The sequence below is a fragment of the Cyrtonyx montezumae genome, unplaced genomic scaffold (assembly GCF_038088225.1).
Source record: "Cyrtonyx montezumae isolate F1298 unplaced genomic scaffold, pur_monq_1.0 scaffold_16, whole genome shotgun sequence".
Lineage (NCBI taxonomy): Eukaryota > Metazoa > Chordata > Aves > Galliformes > Odontophoridae > Cyrtonyx > Cyrtonyx montezumae.
In genome coordinates this window covers 4,522,121-4,538,979 of record NW_027071892.1, presented here as the reverse complement: position 1 = coordinate 4,538,979, position 16,859 = coordinate 4,522,121, and the positions used below count along the sequence as shown (strand labels likewise).

Sequence of the window (16,859 nt, the reverse complement as noted above, 5' to 3'; positions counted from 1 at the left end):
AACAAGATTTGTCACTATCACACAATAGTACAGAAAGCTCACTGTGTCATGCTCTCTTTTAACCCTGATGAGGAAGTGGCCCTGCATTTTGAATGCTTACAGACAAACAGTGTATCAGTAAGCTTGAAATCTCTGCCAGAAGAAAATCATTTTGACTTTTAACTAGAGAGAGTTTGAATTGAAATACTTTCCTTCATTACAGAAATTGTAAATAAATCTCACCCTAGTAATTTCTGCTCAGTTATAAAATGGTAACAATTTAGGAGTTATAATGTCAACTATCATGATTGCTGTTACTGTGTCATCTAATTTTGCCCATAACAGCTTTAGTTATCTGGTACTTAAAACTCCTACCTGGGGAAAAATGACAATAAAGCTTCCAATATGTGGTTGTCCCTGGTGAAAATTGCATCTTGTGACTTTTGTTCTCCACACAATACTACTAAGTCATTTTCAAAGGGCATTAACAATAGTGAAATGGCTGTACATGTTTCCTTAAAAGTTTAAATTCAGCACTCTTACAGGGCTTAAGTATGGAAGTATGTGACCAGGGGAATGTTACACGTGCTCATATGCAACATCACAGCTCATCTTTGGTGATTAAATGAGGAATGATGAGAAAAACGGAAATTAGCAACAGCACATGCAGGCATACTTGGCTTGAGTTACTGTTGCTATAAAAGTGTACATTTTTATCTTCAGTAACTGCTTCAGTGTGCAAAGCAAATGATAAAAGTATGTTGATAAAATATGTGAATAACATAATTTGGGATGTTATGAGAGGACTGGAGAACTGCTCAAAAAGATGAACTTGAGGACTGGAGTAATAGGAGTGGAATGCATTGCAGTAGTTCTGCTTGCAAGGTCATTTGGGGACTAATAACAGAGAATTAAGTTGTAAGCTGAGTAGTCATCGATTGCAAATGACTGAGGAAGAGAAGGATCCTGGCTGAGTAGCTGATCACAGATTGACTGTGAAGTGCTGGTGTGACGCAGGCATGATTATAGCAAGGCACTCGAAGGATGTATCAGCAGAGGCTTTTCTGTTAGTTAGGGAAATGTTAATATCTCGATACAGGCACTTGTGAGACTTCAGTTGGAAAACTGCTGTTCTGATCATCCGTTTTCAGGGAAGTTGATTGCAAAGTGGAACAGAAGAGAGCATTTAAAATGATTTGGGAAATGAAGCGTGTGATTGCAGCATGGAAATATGATTGCTATTTTTAGCTGCAGGGAATAGGCTTGAGATTAATACAACGGAGGAAAGAAGAGGAAAGATGTTGTTTTCAAGCTTGTATTGCCCCCAAAATGAAGTTTACTCAAGTTCTGAGAGGAATTGCATGGTGTGTGTTGCTGGCAGAAGTAGGACATGAGATTAATTGATTGAAGGACACTCTTCCTAAGCCCACAGGGAAGATGCATGTTGGAGGGATCATCATTTCTGGACTCATTGGGATAACATCCGTCACACAATCAGGCATGCAGAAGATTAGGGATATCTGTAACATCTGCAACTGGATATTCTTTATCAGAGTTGATGAAGGAATACCATGACTTGTTCACGAGGCTCCAATGAGAGCAATGTATTTTAGATGCTAAAAGGAATGCCAAACTCTATAAATAAAGAGGAGGCTGAGGAGAAACTTCTCTTCAAATATCTGAAAGGTAATTGCAATGAAAGCAGGGTTGGTCTCTTCTCACGGGTGACAGTGACAGTACGAGGGGACATGGCCTCAAGTTGCGCCAGGGGAGGTTCGAGTTGGTTATAAGGAAAAACTTCTTTACACAAGGGGTTGTTAAGTACTGAAATAAGCTCTCTAGGGGGCATGCTTGAGTTGCCATCCCTGAATGTGTTTAAAAGCCATCTGGACATTGTGCTTGGGGACTTGATTTAGCAATGGGTTGTTAGACTTAGGACAGCATGGTTAGGTTGTAGTTGGACTCGATGATCGTGAAGTTCTTTTCCAACCTGAGCAATTTTATGAAATCTTCAGCCTTTGGCCTCTGCTTTCTTTTCAGAGCTCCACTTTTCCTGGCGTTGCTCTTTTGTAGCTAACAAACTTAATAACTTCCCATTGAAAATCACTTCTATTGAACTCCTGTAGTAATACTTCAATGCTGTAAACTCTGCACTGCTTGGAGTACTTAATGTTAATGGGGAAAAAAAGGGAAGAAATCAAAAGCAGGGAAAGCCAATGGGTATCAAATACACTTCTGTATTTCCCTATCCCAGAATTCTTAAGCTTTGGTATTTTCAAGTAGTAAAGAAATATATGGTATCTTCTGAGAATCTGGGAAGTACTGTTTGTGATTGCCCACCCCATGAGTATGTGTGCAGGCATACACTTCAACAACAGTGATTTGCAGATGACTACTGTTCTCTGAAATAGCTCTCTGAAATGTGCTTCCTATTTCTATTTCACTTGTGGGATGGGGGAGTGTGTCCAGGTTGATCTCCAGGCTTTCATGCTTATGCATATGGAACACAATGCTCTTTCAGGTAGTTTCCCATCTGCTTTATAATTTTTATTTTTATCTCAGTTGTCCCCTGTGTAAACAATCATTGGCTATAGACAGATTAGGAACATTGCCTCTTTCCCAGTGATTCCAAAAACAAAGTTAAAAATTAGTCTTAAAAAGACTTCTGGGAAAACATTATTTTGCGTTTTATTGCAATTGGCATTTATTCTTGAAAACCATTTGTTTTACTATACACTCAAGGACATTGTACTGAATGAAAATTTATCCCATGGGCCTGTAATTGTTCAGTACTACACTTACTTTCCTTCATTTATTTGAAGAAAAAATAGAAAAATGACAACTTTATTGAAAATCATTATTATCTGTTCTTAATTGTGCTGAGATGGAAATTAAGCTGTTCCCCATGGGGGTCACAAGGAGAGCACTGCTTCTACTTAGCTTCTCTGTGCTGCCCCCACTGCATTCCCATGAGATCCATGGTTATCCCGCATCTGTGTCTTGCTGTTGTTGAAGTGAGAAAAGCGTTTGGGTCTTCTTTGTGTGGACTGCAATGCTCACCTCATCTTCATTGAATGCTGAAGCTACTTCTTACCACCTTTCTTCTTGTGCAAGTGGCTGAGGATTCTTTCCCTTTTGCTGATTAATTACATGTAGTTGCTTTGTGTGCTGTTAGTTCAACAGTTGTCTTTACACCACCTAAGGCTTAGCACTGTGTTTTCCTTTTATCAGATGGGAGAATTGGACCGAACTGTCCCATCTATCTCATTGTCTCTTCTGTGTTCAGAATAGAGTTAGAGTATTTTACATTTGTGGCAGAAGTAGAGCAAATGCTGTTCGGTTGTTCTGTGGTCTCTTCTCTATTTCTCATCCATTTCTCTTATATGGTTATTTCTCATTTCTCCTCTTCCTAATTCCTGACCTTACCTTTCCTTCATCAAGCTCCTTCCTTCCTCATCATCCTCTTGTATTTAAATAGTGCTCAGCAATGAGGATTGCTAATACAGGTGTAGTGGCTTGGGCAGCTTAGATATGGAGGAAACCTGCGTGGAAGACATCTCGTGTCCGGGAGCATGGTGGCAGCAGGAACTGCAGTTAAAGGTAGACTACAGAAGATGGTGGCAACAGCTGAAGAGGAGAAGACCTGCAGCTGTATAGATCTGATGCTAAATTAATAGAAGTAACCATGTCAAGTTCAAGCAGCGTTTATGTTTTCTTTCATCAGGCCTGCTGAGGGGCATGCTTTGGGTTAGTATCTCTCTAGCCATTGTTCTGAGGGTTTCTCAAATGTGATTTTAGCTTTGAATATTAAGGCTGCTATGGAACCCATCGTATCTAAGGTGCTGGATTGAGTTCAAGTTATATTGAAGTGTTACACATGTAAGATTTCTGATTTCAATTCACATATGAGTTTGCATCTGCAGCGGAGAAGTTGTCTTTCTCCAGTAGTTGTAGGAATAATTCTGTTTCTGTTTTTCATTGTGTTTCTTCAGTCTTTTCCTGGTGGTCCATCCCCTCCATGGAATGGACCTTCTTATTTCTTCCTCTTTTGCTGAAAATGCAAGCACTGGTATTTCTGTGTAATGCTTTAGAAACGTAAACAGTTGAGTTCTGTCCAACTGCTTGACAGACCTCGTGCAGAAATGCAGACATGGTACGTTTTGATGCCTCCCCCCCCCCTCCCCATTGAGTATCACTGGGATTTTTTTTCCAGGGATTTTGCCCTAGATCTTAAATTGAGATTTGCATAATAATAAATTTCTTTAAGCATTGAGTCGAGAATTGCCCATCTAAAACTTAATTGCAGTTTTGTTTATTGCTCTCTGCTGCTCTTTAATATTGAATTGATTATTTTCATTACGTCTAAATGGAAAGGGAAGTTGTGACATATAGCTTTTGTAACAGGAAGGCAATATAAAAGTGCTAATATAACAGAATTTCATAGTCAGGGAAACATGAATGTGATCTGCATAGTTCTGGAACGTCTATTGCAGTGGTTTGTTTCCAGTCACGTCAATATGTTAAATGCATATGTAATGTTATTTTCAGATGAGGACTTATCTGCCAAGGACGTTGGCACCTCCAGAGCAAAGTGGCACAACGAACAAGAACACACTCTACAGGAGTCCTGGAACTCCTTGGTAAAGTTTAATTACTCCCATCGTGGCCGAATCTCTAACGTGGATTTTCAAGGGGATATTTTTGATGAGTTTCTTCATCAGCAGAAAATCAGCCGGCCTGCAGAATATCATCTCATGAGAAAAGGAGGAGCACAAACGCTACCAAAAAGGCGAGAAGAAGAGAGTTCTGTGGAGCCACATGATGGAAACGATTTTAAAATACCTGTTTTGCCTTATGGGCAGCACTTAGTAATAGACATTCAAACAACGTGGGGAGACAGGCATTATGTTGGTCTTAATGGAATTGAAGTTTTCAGCTCTAAAGGAGAGCCTGTTCAGATTTCAAAAATAACAGCTGAACCACCTGATATAAATATTCTACCAGCTTATGGCAAAGATCCCAGAGTAATAACCAATCTAATTGATGGGGTAAATCTGACGCAGGATGATATGCATCTCTGGCTAGCACCATTTACCCCTGGAAAACCTCACTTTATCTTTATTGACTTTGTGAATCCCTGTCAAGTAGCTATGATTAGGATTTGGAATTATAATAAATCTCGCATACACTCTTTTAGGGGTGTGAAAGACATTATAATGATGTTAGATGAACAATGCATCTTTAAAGGAGAAATTGCAAAAGCTTCAGGAACCTTGTCTGGAGGTATGCTATCATTTCTTCCTTACTTTGTGGAAAGAGCAGTACAATATAAACAAATACATTTATCTTTTTGTTATCCTCTTCAAACCAGACTGGGACTTGTATATAGTACTAAATACTTTTAATTTCAAAATGTTGTGCAAAACCACCTAAAGCATTTTCTAATGATACTGTGAATTTAAGTAGTGTATAGAGCTAATTTTTATTCTTACAGTCTTGTCTATAAGACATCATTATTTCAGTAGCCTCTGATAGTCACTAGATATTTATAAGTTGTAGGTTTTTAATCTTCACGAATATGTTATTTTAGAAAAGGTGACAAGGAAGCTTTTATCTCATCTTTTATACGTACTTGAAATGTGACTTGGGTCTTCGGGGTCTGCTAGGCAATTAAGATTGAAATTGAACATAATTGTATCAGTAGTCAGTACCTATTCCCATATGTTATCTTTAAACAGTGCTGTAGATTAAAAAAGGACTGAATAACATTTTTAACACTCTAAATATTCTTTTGTACGGCTTTTCAACTTAATTCTATATGTTGCCTTTAGCTCCAGAGCACTTTGGGGATACTATACTGTTCAGTACTGATGATGATATTCTTGAAGCTGTATACTACTATGATGAGACATATGATGGAGAAATGGATAGTACTGGCTCTCTGAGATATGAAGAAGAGCTAAAGAGGCCAGCAACTGCGGATGGGGACGGAGATGAAAGACCTTTTACACAAGCAGGGTTAAGAACAGAGGATCAACAGGTAGGGATATCTACATTCAGACTCTTATAAATATATCTTTCTGAAATATGGCATGGAAATAGGAGTAGCTGATTTTTGTGATGTTGTAAAACTCTGTAGAAGAATTAATAAAGCAATCTGTATTTTGAAGATTTTTTTTCATAAGCTCAGTAATTCATGGGATTTTTTTAAGCCTAGAAGTTCTTCTGCTGTTTGCTCTCTCTGGTTAATGAGACTACTGGGGAGGCTCTACAGGACTGTATTTATTTTCTTCTTGAGCAGAGAGTACAGGGATTTACCTTTATTCATGTAATGAGTAGCTCTGTTCCCCATCATTCCAAATATTTTTTTCCCTCTTTCCACATAGAGTATGTACTTGCTTATTTCTTTCTTCTCAAATAAAACACCTGGGGTGGATAGGATCTAGCATAATGTCATTTAATGTCTTCTCAAGTTGTTCTTTATTTTTTCCTCTGTTCTTTTCTAACTAGCATCTTCACAAATCTATCCCTTTTGCAGCATAAAGGTGTTCCCTGCTATTCTATAGAGTAGGTATTTTACTGCTGGAGGTGGGTTGTATTTTTCATGTGCTGTGGTCTGGCTTCGCTTCAGCTCAATGGCCCAGTGACTGAGCAACAGGCTCATCGCTTGATTTTCTGCCTAAATGGTATGGCATAGTCTTTGAACTGCTTTCTATCATCTTAGAATGCTGATAAGCACTGTTTTTTCTTCAATGAGGACATCTTTATCAGTGGGGCACCCTTGTACAATGGTGAGGAGATTGAAAACTGAATCACAGTTGTAGTTGGCTCAGCTAAAGTACTGCTAACATGGTTCCTAATGAGCCTTGTGATGTTTTCAGGCCTGCGTGTTCTATCTTGACCTATTCTGGTGGCTTACATGACATAGGGGAATGCTCTGACACTAGAATTTGATCTTGCTGTCACCAGTCAGTGACTCTCTTTGACTCCTCCAGTGGCACCAACAAATCCATTTCCATCTTCACTTGCAACAACTGTTTGGACACTCGGTGTAATTAATGCAGGATTTCATGAACACAAATTGAGGTTCACCTTTCTTTTATTGATTGCATCGTTAGCATTTACCCAGGACCTCTTTCACTACAGAAGCTTAGGCCTGGACTCCCTGACCCTTACTTAGAGCCTCTGCCTCTGTTGTTGTTGTTGTCCATCTGTGATGCTTTTCTTACTCCTTTTCTAACTCCGAAGCGTGCTGTGTCAGCAGTGCAGTGGCAATACCTATTGCAAATGAACCACTGATCTCTCTGTCATTCAGTATATGCTAGGACCATCAAGATCTTGTAGCTGGATATGTATGCTATCAAAATGATATGAATCTACTAGATGATTTGCCTTCCCCACCAATGGGCGAGAAAGTGTTTTACAATACTGACTTCAGCTCTTAGTAAAGCATCTTACGTTGTTGTCGGTATTATCCGTGGTCATCTGTCTTTCTTCTTCTTACCTGTGATTTCATCCAAGGGAATGATTTCAGAATGGTCAGGTGTAGGAGCTTGGTAATGATTTCTACTTTTTATTTCTTATCCAGTAACTCCCCCACTGTAAGGGTCTAAGTACATAGGTAAGTCAGTGTTCACAAGGAGTGTTGAAACAGTAGAAAATTAGACCAAACCTGACAGAAAAGATAGTTGATACTAACGGAATGGAAGGAGCTGAGTGGCCAAGAAACAAGGAATGGGGAGAAAATATGTGGTAAGCCACCTTTTATGGACCACAAGAGAAGACTCAAGGAAACCAGTAACTTTTCTGAGTCCATGGATTTTGATATTCAGTGGAGTTTGAAATTCTAATTCTCAGTTAGGTCTTTTGAAAGTTTTTCTGAGAAAAAGGCATGAGACATCAAAGATGGACTTGATGTTTTGTGAGAAGGTACCCTCAGCACTAGAGTTGTTTTGTCTTTCCATCTTTTGTGGCTTGTGTGTTGCAGTATGTGTTTTTCTTTGAGAGAATGAAATTGTGACGACACTGTGAGGGCTTAACTTCTATCTGCAGTTCTTGTCTCTGTGACATAATTGCAGCATATTAAAAACACCACATGTCATCATTTGCTAATGGCAGTCTGCAGGTAGGGATCAGTGACTTAAAAAGTTCGGTCTCTCCAAGAAAAATCAGCCCACATTAAGGAGGCTCCTATTTAACATTCCTATCTCCACTAACAAAAAATCTCACTGGAACAAACAAAAAAATATTTTATAGACAATATGTCTATAAAATGTATATGATCTGCATGTTCATTGCACCTCTTTTTTTTTTTAGGTTCAAAAGCAGGAAGTTCTGCTAGATTCTCACTCTGCTTGTACACCAAAGGAGCCAGGAATATTTACTGGAAAGTGTAAGTTTGTTCTTTTCCACTTTTTGCATACGCTGCTCCCTACCCCCACTAATGTTATCAGGGAGGATCTGATTTATCAGCTGCACTGATCTTTGTGGCAGATGTCAGATCTGGAATAAAGAAGAGTAATTGAGTATTTAAGGCAGAAGGGTTTTTCAACTGTGGAATGTAGAACACTATATTGTAACAGATGGAGTTGACTCTAGAAGATAACACCAGCCATTTGCCTAGTCCTTGAATGAGATTTGTGATTGTGTCCGTTACCAAGTAATGCTCTTCCAATTTTACATATTTATTTAGAAGGACTGATTTTATCAGATCAGATTGACAATAGAAACCCCAGAGTAAAACTAAACCAGACTGTTGCATGTGTACTGAAAGGACCTGGTTTGTTTATACTGTGCAAAAAAACCAACATTCTGGGACTTCAGATTATTTTCCAGAGGACCTCTGAGTGGCCCAGAAGTACCAGTTCCTGGTCTTTTGATCCAGCGGGGGAGGAATTGGCTTCTTGGGCACAGCATATAAAGCACAATACTGTTATTCAAGCTACGTATGGACTATTCCTATAGTCTATGAAGTATATCCATCTATAAATGTTGTGGATGTGTCTATCATCAGTTTATATTAGTGAACTTTAGATGCCTTTTCCTCCTCCCATTTCTCTGAGTGGGTGAAGAAGGTAGTGAGGATGCAATTCAGAGCTCAGCAGATGCACGCTCTCATACTAACAAGATATTGTTAACTGTTAGCTGATTGGGCTGACTTGTCTCTACCAAAAAGGTCCTAAATTCCCACTGAGTTCTTGAGAAAGAACCTATCTGTGGCTGATGGAGGCTTCCTTTTCACCCTGAGGGCAGTCTGACAAAGGGATTGATGGAGTTTTTGATGTGTGCTGGCCTGGAGACGTTCACGCCTCAGCTGGATGAGCTCCTGAGAGACCTATGTAATGGACAGGAGTTAGACCTACAGAGGTCCCTTCCACTCTTCACTGGCCTATGTAGAATTTGCCTATGTGCAATTCAGAATGTGAATGCTATCCCTGTATGGATAGCTGCTTGATCCTATCTTTTCCCTGTCTGTTTGAGGGGAAGGGGAAAAAAAATAAATGTATCTACATATATTTACCTGAGAACTCTTGTGCATTTCTGTAAGAAATGGCCCTGGAAACGGTAGCTAATATCAATGTAGCCATAGTTCCAAGTTTGTCAGTTAATAGAACTATTTATTTCTTAGTGTCCTTGCAAATATAGAGAGATCTCAACACCCAAGTGAATTTATGTGTACTTAGTCTCATGTAAATTGCTACTGCTATTTATAGGTAATTGGGCTGGATGGCTTAACAGCTCTAATGCTGTTTGTTTTACAGTGCATCATGGCTATCAGTGCTTCATTAGACATTGTCCAACTTGATTCTTACTGGGCTACATTTAATGTATTAAATGAAACATTTTAAATTTACAGTGCCGAGTTTTTATGGAACCTGATCAGACTGGATTATTGCTTGTCATATCTGTGTATGCTCTTTATATTTTTTGGAAAGTGTGAAACAGGTGGACCTGAAGATAAAATTTTGTGTTAGAGCAGTATTTCTTTTCTATTTCTGGAAATGCAAGGAAATCAACAATACAGTTTTTCAGTGGTGCTGTGCCATTACAATGCTTTTATGTGTACAGTTTGGACACAAAGTTAGTGCATTAAATACAATAGTAAACCACATCTCTTTTTTTCAGTTTAGCTATGAATTGGTGTTCTCTAAGGAATCTACTCATGGGATTTATGAGAGACTGAATTTAGATAAGTCCACACAGACACCTAGATGGCAAAAGATAACAGCCTTCAGGCTTGCAGGTCTTTCTCTGTTTCTGCATAATCTCAAAATCTGTTATGTCACTGCTTAAATGTGTTATTGAATTACTGTCACTCTGTGATCTGAGTAATGTGACACTTGATAACATGGTTGACTGGGAGCAGTGTAGTTACAAGTGAACAAGATGTCAGTAGCCTGCTGGAAGTCTAACACAGATTTATGACAGGTACTGCACTGTTATGTGGAGGTGGGCAAGCAGACCTGGAACTATCCAAATGCAGCATACACAGTTATTTAAACAGAATATATGTGGTGCTCATTCTTGGAAACTGCACGTATATAGAATACATAGAGTGTATAGAACAAATATTTAGCTCATTTAAAAGTTGTGTAATAGAAAATAGTAATTGATTGGGCAATGCATAGTACAGAATGGAAGGAGTTTTGGCTTAGATTCAAACTAGCAAGTAGGCAGCCATGAATGTGTAATAGCTGATCACTAGGAAACTGTTGAATGAATGCATTATCTACCTCACTCTGTTTGCTTTATTTAGGGCAGTGAGGTCATGTGGCTGGCCAATGCTAATAGAGTCTGATCCTTGAATGAAGTGAGTTCAGATACAGACTATGAGATGTTGTTTGTGCCAGAGTATGAGCAGTTGGACTTAGTTCGTTACTAGGTCACAGAGTGAAGAGTAAGTAGATCCAATAGCACTGCTAATGGCAGTGACAGACCCCACTCAGAGCAAATTGCTAGGTTACTGGCTACTTAGGAGTGATAAGAGAAGCATTCTGCCTCCTGACAATATAGGTAAACACTACAGCATTTCACTGTGCTTTTATCCATGTCCTCGTGAGGTATGCTGTATTAACCCATGGCATGAAGAGCAGCTTTTAAAGTGTTTGATGAGATATGGATTTGTTAAGTAGCAGTCTCGCATTGTTGTTCTACTTTTTGTTTCTTTGTTTGTCTGCTCTGTACCAGTGGAAGTGTCTTCTAGTTGATGCTGATTACTCAGTGTTGGAGGCTTGGCCCCATACTTTAAGCTAGCATGCACATATGTATATATGTATATTGAATGTATATTCTTTTACATAGGCCTGCAGCTGAATTTTACCATGACGTGGGGAGATCCTCATTACCTTGGACTGACTGGACTGGAAGTTATAGGAAAGGATGGTCAAGCATTAAAAATAAGTAGCGAACAGATTTCTGCTTCACCTCGAGACTTAAATGATCTTCCAGAGTATACCGGAGATTCTAGAACACTAGAAAAGTAAGTAGTGAAAGAGGTAGAATAAGTAGAATTACAAGTCATTTCTGCAGATGGTTTTTTGTGTATGTGTGTTCTGTAGCATCTGTCTATGCATATGCAGTGATGTTTATGCAACATTTTTGGGTAATTGCAAGGAAAGATTTCAAGTTAGCAAAGGGTGAGAATGTAATAGGGAATTGCGAGTATAGGTGCTGCTCTCTCTAGTTCTGCAGCTTTTGTTTTTATAGCTTTAATGAAGTCTTGTGCATTGGCAAATACGCTTCCTCAAATTATGAAATGTACAGGAAATCTCTTCTGTAGGGATCAAGATCAAAGAACTCTACTCCTGAGATCCCCATGATGAAAAGGCTGTGGTGGTGGAGTCTGGAGAAGCTTTGATGGATCCAGATGCAGAGAATTCATTTAGCTTTTCTTTGTGAGTCTTCTCTGGTGCTCCTTTGGCAGCCAAGTCATCTGTTGATCCTACAGAATTTCTGGCAGACTTTCTGGTCCTGATATGTTTATTGGATTTTATTTATGGATCCTTTTGCTTGCAAGCCTACATATTCTTTCTTGGCATGTGCATATACATTTAGCCTTCCAGAGTTTATGATCCTATTGATGTAGTTTGTTTGATCATGACTTTTGGTGAAAGACGACTTGTAATAACTTTCTTTATCCTGCCACTAAGCCAGGCTGGCTTCCTTTTTTATTTTTTATTTATTTTTAAGTCCTTGCTCTTTCTTATGTATTCCTTAGTGAGATAGATTTGTTTTCAGTATGACATCCTTGATGTTCTATCTGCTATATGTAATGATTTTATTTTGCTGCTTGCTTTCTTTTTTTTTTTTTTTTTTTGACAGACTTCATTTTTACTTAAGAGCCTTTTTGAGGCTAAGACATAGTGGCTTATTTTCTTTTTTGGCTCTTGATATTTCTGTAAGCATGCCGAGCTCATCAGTGCTCTTTGATTGTGGCATTTGGATGGGGTCCTGTGTACTATTGACCATTTAGATCTAAGTCAAGCTTTTTGTCTTTTTCTTATGGGCTCCCTAATCAATTCCTCTGTGACTCATTGTTCATATCTATTTCTTTAAGAAACTGCCAAATCTGCTGCTCATTCTTCTATTACACTTTGAAATAAACAATAAACATACAGGGCAGTGTAGGAAAAGTAATTCAGTGGGGCAATTTGATCATCTTCCCCTTCATTTTTTGTATACCATAGTTTGTAGTAAAAGTCAGAATTCCAAAATGGGGAAATAATAGAATTGAATTTATCTGAATTTCAGGCTGGACGTTAGGAAATGCTACCTCTCTGAAAGAGTGGTCAGGCACTGGAATGAGCTGCCTGGGGAGGTGGTGGAGTCACTGACCCTGGACATGTTCAAGGAACGTTGTGCTGAGGGACATGGTTTAGTGAGAACTATTGGTGATGGGTGGATGGTTGGACTGGGTGGTCCTTTTCCAACCTTGGTGATCCTATGATCTAGTTTATGCAGTCAGTCTGCAGTCTGCACTGTTATTAGAAGACATTATCATATTGTAGAATGGTGGAAAAAAGGGTTGTTCCTGACAGAGAGCATGATGAAGGATGTGAACAAACTCTGCTCCATCTCTGTGCTATCTGGCCACCATCTCTGTCAGACTCCATGTAGCTGCATTAATACAGTAACATGCTGCAAGCTGGCAGATAAAACTAGTTTAGGCATGGGTCTATATTAATAAGTTAAAAATGTCTGGGACTGAGAATTTTGCCTTTAGTAATTTTGGTACAGAGATACCAAATGAGCTTTTTGGTGCTCGTTTGCTCAGGGAAAACCTGAGGATTTTTCTGTTTTTCTTCCAACAGAGCCAACTAAAGGAAATGTTGTTCCCCCCAGCCACCCCATCTTTAATTCAACAGTTCTGTATTACTTTTTGTTTAATATGTTTTTTAGCTGCATGCGCATAGATCTAATAATGGAATTGGTAAGTGGAAATAAGAAGAAAATTGACGCCCAGTAAAACACCAGTTTTTTTTTTTATGAGAAAAGCAGGCTTTTCCTTTCTGTCGCTAATGGATTTTTCTCCTTGTAGGTTAATAGATGGGACAAATATTACAGCTGAGGATGACCATATGTGGCTCATTCCTTTCTCTTTTGGAGAAAATCATCTACTCACAATCCATTTTGATAAAACTGAAAGTATTGCAGGGCTTCGTTTCTGGAACTATAATAAATCTCCAGAGGATACCTATAGAGGGGTAAGTAAAAGAAAAGGAGCACTGCCAGCAGAAATATACAGCGGTGCATTGGAAAATTGGTACTGTGATAAATGAATATAGCTGCCTTAATGGAACACCATAAATCTTTCTAGATTGTCTGAGTCTGAGTTTTGTGGCAGGTATAATGCATTTCTGTCTCTGCAAACAGCAAATATTGAAAAAAAGCCAGAGACAGTTTAAAGAAAACTTCACAGATGATTTTTCTAAGAGACACATAGTAGCACATATTATTTTCAAGATATATGATTCCAAAGTGGTATCCTCTCACTATCCAGTATTTAAGCCTCCCATATGATTCTTTATTTCCTGCAGCACAAGGAGTGATATACCAGGGGGCACTTCAACAGCAATCTGTTGTAGATAAGTTGAAGGAAGCAGTGCCTGTGTGTAAACTTGTGTTTTCTCTGACTGTGGGGATCCTTTCATTTTTGAGCATCTTGCTTTTCTCAAGGCTCCCACTTGAAATATTTAATACACTGACTATAAATGCTACCAAGCTATTCACTTAACTAGTAACATTTGGTAATATGATTAATAGAGATGTGGTAAGTCTTTATAAAACAAGGAATGAAATGAGACTTCTTTAAATGAGTACTGTGCAGCCTACAGCCTCTATCTCTGCGGGCATGCAGTGCAATTTTCAAATCTGCTTTCAGTTTTCAAGTTTGTACTGTTTTAGAGTTTGATACCTTAAATCTACGTGCTTCTCAGGCAATTGAATGGAAAGCATTTGATGATGGCAGTGTTATAGCTGGCTGTCATGGATGAATTTTATTAAACTCATTAATCAATTAGCAAGAAGCAAGAGTCTCTGGGGCTCTTAACGTTTGTTTTGGAAAGCTGATATCTTCAAACTGTTTGTCTGATGTAGTTTAGCTAAAATTGCATAGTATACCTCCTTGCTCTTTTTTTTTCCAAATTGTTTCCTTCAATTTTGTTAGTAGATAAGAAAATTGTTCCTATGTGTGAACATTCTTAAGACTTTGCAAGGGGCTGTTCAGCCTGGAGAAGAGAAGGCTCTGAGGTGAGCTGACAGCGGCCTTTCAGCATCTACAGGAAAGGACAGATTCTTTAGCAGGGTCCTTGGTGATTGAGCAAGGGAAAATGGTTTCAAGCACAAAGGGAGGGGGAAGATTTATGTTGGGTATAAGGAAAAAAAATTACAGTGCTGTTGGTAAGCCACTGCAGCAGATTGCCCAGTGATGCAGTTGCCCCATCCCTGGAGACTTTCAAGGCAAGGCTGGTTCAGGTCCTGGGCAACCTGTACATTGCAGGGGAGTTGGACTAGATGGCCTTCAGGGTCCCCTTCCAACCCTAAGGGTTCTGTGATTCTAAGATAGTAGCAAATATTAGGGAACTACTTTTCTGTGTGAATTTACCTTCCACAAATTGCTTTTGTATGAACATTCTGCAAATGGATGTTCCCTCTGAAGTTCAGCTTTGACCTCTTTTAGCAGAAGCACGGGGTGTTGCAGGATGCTAAAGAGTGGCCAAAGACTCACAGAAGTTCAGAGTGTGACTTCTTTCATTTTAGCCACAGCTCCTCTAGACATTTCAACACCAGCTGATTTCTGTAATACAGTGTAGTAACCCAATGTGTTTGACCCATGGGAGGGTTCAGGAGCATGTTGTTTACTACATAAACATACCTCTGGATAATTGTCTTTTTTTTGTTTTTGTTAGTAAAATCACTTTATTAGTTTGTATGATTGGGCATAAAGGAAGGGCTCTTCCCCTTGAGAATGATAGGGCACTGGGGCAGCATGCAGTGATGGGATGATTCAATTTGAGAGACCCAGAAAAACCTGATTTAACTTTGCAGGTTTCTCTGCTCTGAGCAGGAGTTGCGACTGGAGATATGCAGAAGTTCCTTCTGATTTAAACCTTTCTGTGTTTGTGTGCATAATGCTATACGAAGAACTACCAAATAGTGGTGGGGAATATTTTGCTCTCCCAGTATCAGAACAAATTTTTCCAAGGCAGAACAGGGGAGAAATGTTTGTATGTGGATTTACAAACCAAATCAAGTTTCTGATTGTGTTTGTGTCTCAGCTATTAAATGAGCTAAGAGATTTCAAGGATTTTGCTATTTAATGTGGAATCTGATCTTTGGAGCCAAAGCAAGACAAGAAAGGTGTATTTTTACAGTTTATTTTGCTAGATAGCAAAGGAGGTGAGTCTGATAAATTGTAAGTGCGGATAGCAAACCCCCAGCAGTTAGTAGGTACAGTTTAAACAAGGAGTTCATGGCTCCAATCCTGTGAGAGAATGAATAAAATTACAGCGCTTGAAAAAGTGAGGATGCAGGATATCTGCTTGCCACAGTTAAGAGGCTTAAGACCATAGACCTAGGGTATCATGGCATCTGGTTTTTGAAGTATTGCTGTTCTTCTGAGGAACGGTCTCTGGACATGAGATATAATGATTTGCTAGGCAGCTGTAGACTGGTGGATTCTATTCACAGCTTTAGTATGAAAGGGTAATGGCAGTAAACTGTCAAAATGAAGGCTTGTATGCTATTTCCAGTGCTGTGAAAAATTACCTTATGAAAGCTTTGTTATGTGATTTGTAAAATGCTATGTGTGATGGTTGAGTGCCTTCTCAGATGATGAAAATTACTTAGAGATGAGGGCTGTAAAGGGCACATAAATATAAGCAGCTGTGGTGTAATAGGTAAGATTTCATCTCTAAGTCTCCAGACTTCCCATTCAATACGTGTTCTCTAAACTAAACTATATTTCAATGGATTTTTCACTGGCTCTCCCAAGTCTGGCAGCTTGATTTGGCTGGAAAGTACCACACAGAAGAATTTCTTATACAGAAAGTGTATTTCCTTTATTTGCTCCCAAGCTTATCAAGGATGAAACCTGCAATAGTTATTTCCTTCTGCTTGCACTCCTACTCTATCTTCATGCTCTCTGGAAGTGAAGCGAGCACCTCGTACAGTTCAGTACCTGAAGTTTTCAAGTTGAGAAATGCTTTTCTAAACAAACAAAAAAAGAAAAGACCCCCAAAAAACTCAAAGCAACCAAACTTTTTCAGTAAGATTTTCTGCTGGGTTATTGCATATGCAACTCACTGATATGATAATTGATTAAAAAATCAATAGTCAATTGCAGAAATATGAAAGCTGTTGTGAATACCAGGCTTTATAGG

General features: G+C 38.9%; 1 protein-coding gene across 1 annotated transcript in view; it reads left to right on the top strand.

Annotated features, from left to right (window-relative positions):
• Positions 1 to 16,859, top strand: part of KATNIP (katanin interacting protein) — a 54,508-nt gene that overhangs the window by 25,358 nt on the left and 12,291 nt on the right. The window contains exons 13-17 of the mRNA XM_065732342.1: positions 4,528 to 5,262; positions 5,811 to 6,019; positions 8,296 to 8,371; positions 11,281 to 11,458; positions 13,517 to 13,682. Of these exons, the coding sequence (XP_065588414.1) occupies positions 4,528 to 5,262; positions 5,811 to 6,019; positions 8,296 to 8,371; positions 11,281 to 11,458; positions 13,517 to 13,682 (1,364 nt within the window). The remainder of the gene's footprint in view (positions 1 to 4,527; positions 5,263 to 5,810; positions 6,020 to 8,295; positions 8,372 to 11,280; positions 11,459 to 13,516; positions 13,683 to 16,859) is intronic.